Here is a 2,645-nt window from a genome sequence, read left to right on the forward strand (position 1 = left end):
TTAATAAAATATTATCCGAAAGTTAGATAGGAAGATATCAGCTGATAAGGTTAAATTTACTACTATACTGGAATGCAAAAGACCCATAATCGAATGTTCTTTCAGGTATAATCGGCAATAAAAGAACGAATGTACAGGCAAAGAAGTTTGAGGAAGTTAATCCGAAACAGCGAGAACCTAACTAAAATGACGAGTGTAGGAAACTGAAAATCCAATGGGATGGCCCCAACGAAAACAGGAAGTGAAGTTTCCTAAGAAGGAAAAAATTCGAGGATTTTACAGACCTAACTATTCTAAATTGGACTAATGGATTCAGACAACACTAGGACACTAAAATGCTATGTATGATTCCAACGAGGGCAGAACGGGAATTGTCCTGAGAAGGAATAAGTCCGAGAATAGTACGGGCATAACTATTCTAAATTGGACGAATGGATTCAGATGAATGCAGAGAATGCGAAGAGGATAGTGAAACGCTGGAGCACTTTTTCTGCCATTGTCAGGCTTTTATCGAAATTTTATTCAAATATCTTGAAAGTGATATTATTCTAGATATTATCTCTCTTTCGGAATACAGATTGAAAAACTCCAAGGAACTACAGCCAATAATCTGAGTTTTAAAACTGTTCGTTATAAAAACTATATGCACTATTTTCCGAATCGGAGAACCTACTTTTAACATAAAATAACCTAACCTAATGCCATATTTTGTAAACCTCTGTCCATCCAGAGACAAATCTAAACACAGATGTGAAAATTAGGGGAACTCTTCTGTCTGTGATCTATTAATGTTAAGACTACTTGACCGAAAAATGATGTGTGAAATCTTAATCCTTGTTATTATTTAAAATCATGGCGAATTTCGAATCTCAAGCACCGTGCATTGTTGGGCCCTTTATTGAATGTTTGATTTGACTTAAAATTGACCTTCCCTTTGATAAATGGTTCAACTTTAATAAAATGAGTTTGATAACATTAGAAGAGAGGAAAAGAGAGAAGAGAATAGTAATATATTTGATTGCCGGGAAAAAAGCCCAGCATTTAGTTTTCATTCTTTGTCGAGTATTCAAATACAATAGATAAGAACCTTAACACATATTCATGCAAATAAATAAAATTTAATATTTAATAACAATTTGCGATTTATATTAATTTAGTCACAAAGAAATTTTGTTATAAAGCAAAACAAAAATGACGGGAAATATTTTATTAAGGCACCAAAATAAATGGCAAATTATTGGAAAACCACTGCAAGTAGGTTCTATAAAATATTAATAATTTCTTTCAAAAGTAACAAAATCTTTAGTGGCGCTTAAGGTCTACAGCGGTAATTGGAACGACCACGGAAACAAATTCTTTTAAACAAGAATGGGAAAATGCCAAGCCATACAAAGAAATTCCTTCACATAAGAAATTATCCGATATGCTTAACTTTCTACCGGGTGGTAAATATTATAAAATGGAACCCACCAAACTAATGCTAGCCCTTAAGAAAGATATGGGCAATATTATGAGATTCGATGGTTATTTCGGACGCAAAGATGGTGTGATTACTCACAATGTAGAAGATTTTATAACAGTATTTCGAAATGAGGGAATTTGGCCAATAAGACCGGGTTCGGATGCTTTACATTACCATAGAAGTGTACATAGAGCAGATTTCTTTGAAGGTACAGAGGGAATTATATCGACGTAAGTAACAGAATTAGCTTTTGAAAATAGTCTTTTTATATAATTTGGATTTTATAATTTTGAAGACAAAATGAGAAGTGGGCTAATTTTAGATCGACTGTTAATCCAGTACTAATGCAACCAAAGAATGTTCGTTTATATATGGATAAAATGTCACAGGTTAATAAGGAATTTGTCGAGAGGTAAGTTCAATACATATCCTGTAGTTCTTCAGCCTACTTGTTCGGTTGTCTAACATCTTTCCTTTAACTTCTAGAATTCGAAAAATGCGTGATCCCCAAACTTTCGAAGTTCCCGCCAGTTTTGAAGAGGAAATGAATCGTTGGACTTTGGAATCCGTTTCGGTTGTTGCTCTCGATAAACAATTGGGCTTAATGAATAAAAATCGCTCAGATCCCTTGGCCAAAGAACTATTTAAGGCTATTAATGAATTTTTTATATACGGCATGGAAGTGGAGTATGCTCCTCCCATTTGGAAATATTATAAAACTAAATCATTTAAAAATCTAATGAAATGTTTAGATACTATAACGTTTACAACCAGTGCATATGTCAATGAAGCCATAAAGCGTTTAGAAGAAGAAAGTCAAAAAGGTGAACCAGAAAAGCCGGAACATGAAAAGAGTGTTTTGGAAAAATTAATAAAAATTGATAAGAAAATAGCTACAGTTATGGCCATGGATATGTTAATGGCGGGTGTGGATACGGTGAGTATTAAAAAACGATATTAATACCAACTAGAAACTAATCTTTATTTTATAGACTTCCTCTACTTTTACTGGTTTACTATTGTGCTTGGCTAAAAATCCCCTAAAACAAACCAAACTTAGAGAAGAAATTATGAACATTTTACCTCATAAAGATTCGGAATTTACGGAGGAATCTTTAAGGAATATACCTTATCTAAGGGCCTGTATTAAGGAATCTTTACGTTTGTATCCAATTGTTATTGG

At 33.3% G+C, this 2,645-nt stretch overlaps 1 protein-coding gene across 1 annotated transcript in view; it reads left to right on the forward strand.

Moving 5' to 3' along the window:
* Positions 1–1,058: 1,058 nt before the first annotated feature.
* The window catches only part of LOC119606462 (cytochrome P450 CYP12A2-like), a 2,105-nt gene continuing 518 nt past the window's right edge, over positions 1,059–2,645 (forward strand). Inside the window, exons 1-5 of the mRNA XM_037959977.1 lie at positions 1,059–1,254; positions 1,307–1,692; positions 1,758–1,874; positions 1,949–2,399; positions 2,455–2,645. The exon at positions 2,455–2,645 is cut by the window's right edge and continues 518 nt beyond it. Coding sequence (XP_037815905.1) covers positions 1,192–1,254; positions 1,307–1,692; positions 1,758–1,874; positions 1,949–2,399; positions 2,455–2,645 — 1,208 coding nt within the window. The 5' untranslated portion in view covers positions 1,059–1,191. The remainder of the gene's footprint in view (positions 1,255–1,306; positions 1,693–1,757; positions 1,875–1,948; positions 2,400–2,454) is intronic.

This window comes from Lucilia sericata, unplaced genomic scaffold (assembly GCF_015586225.1).
Source record: "Lucilia sericata isolate MDLA Ls3-8-SP2 unplaced genomic scaffold, ASM1558622v1 Contig000587F_arrow, whole genome shotgun sequence".
Classification (NCBI taxonomy): Eukaryota; Metazoa; Arthropoda; class Insecta; order Diptera; family Calliphoridae; genus Lucilia; species Lucilia sericata.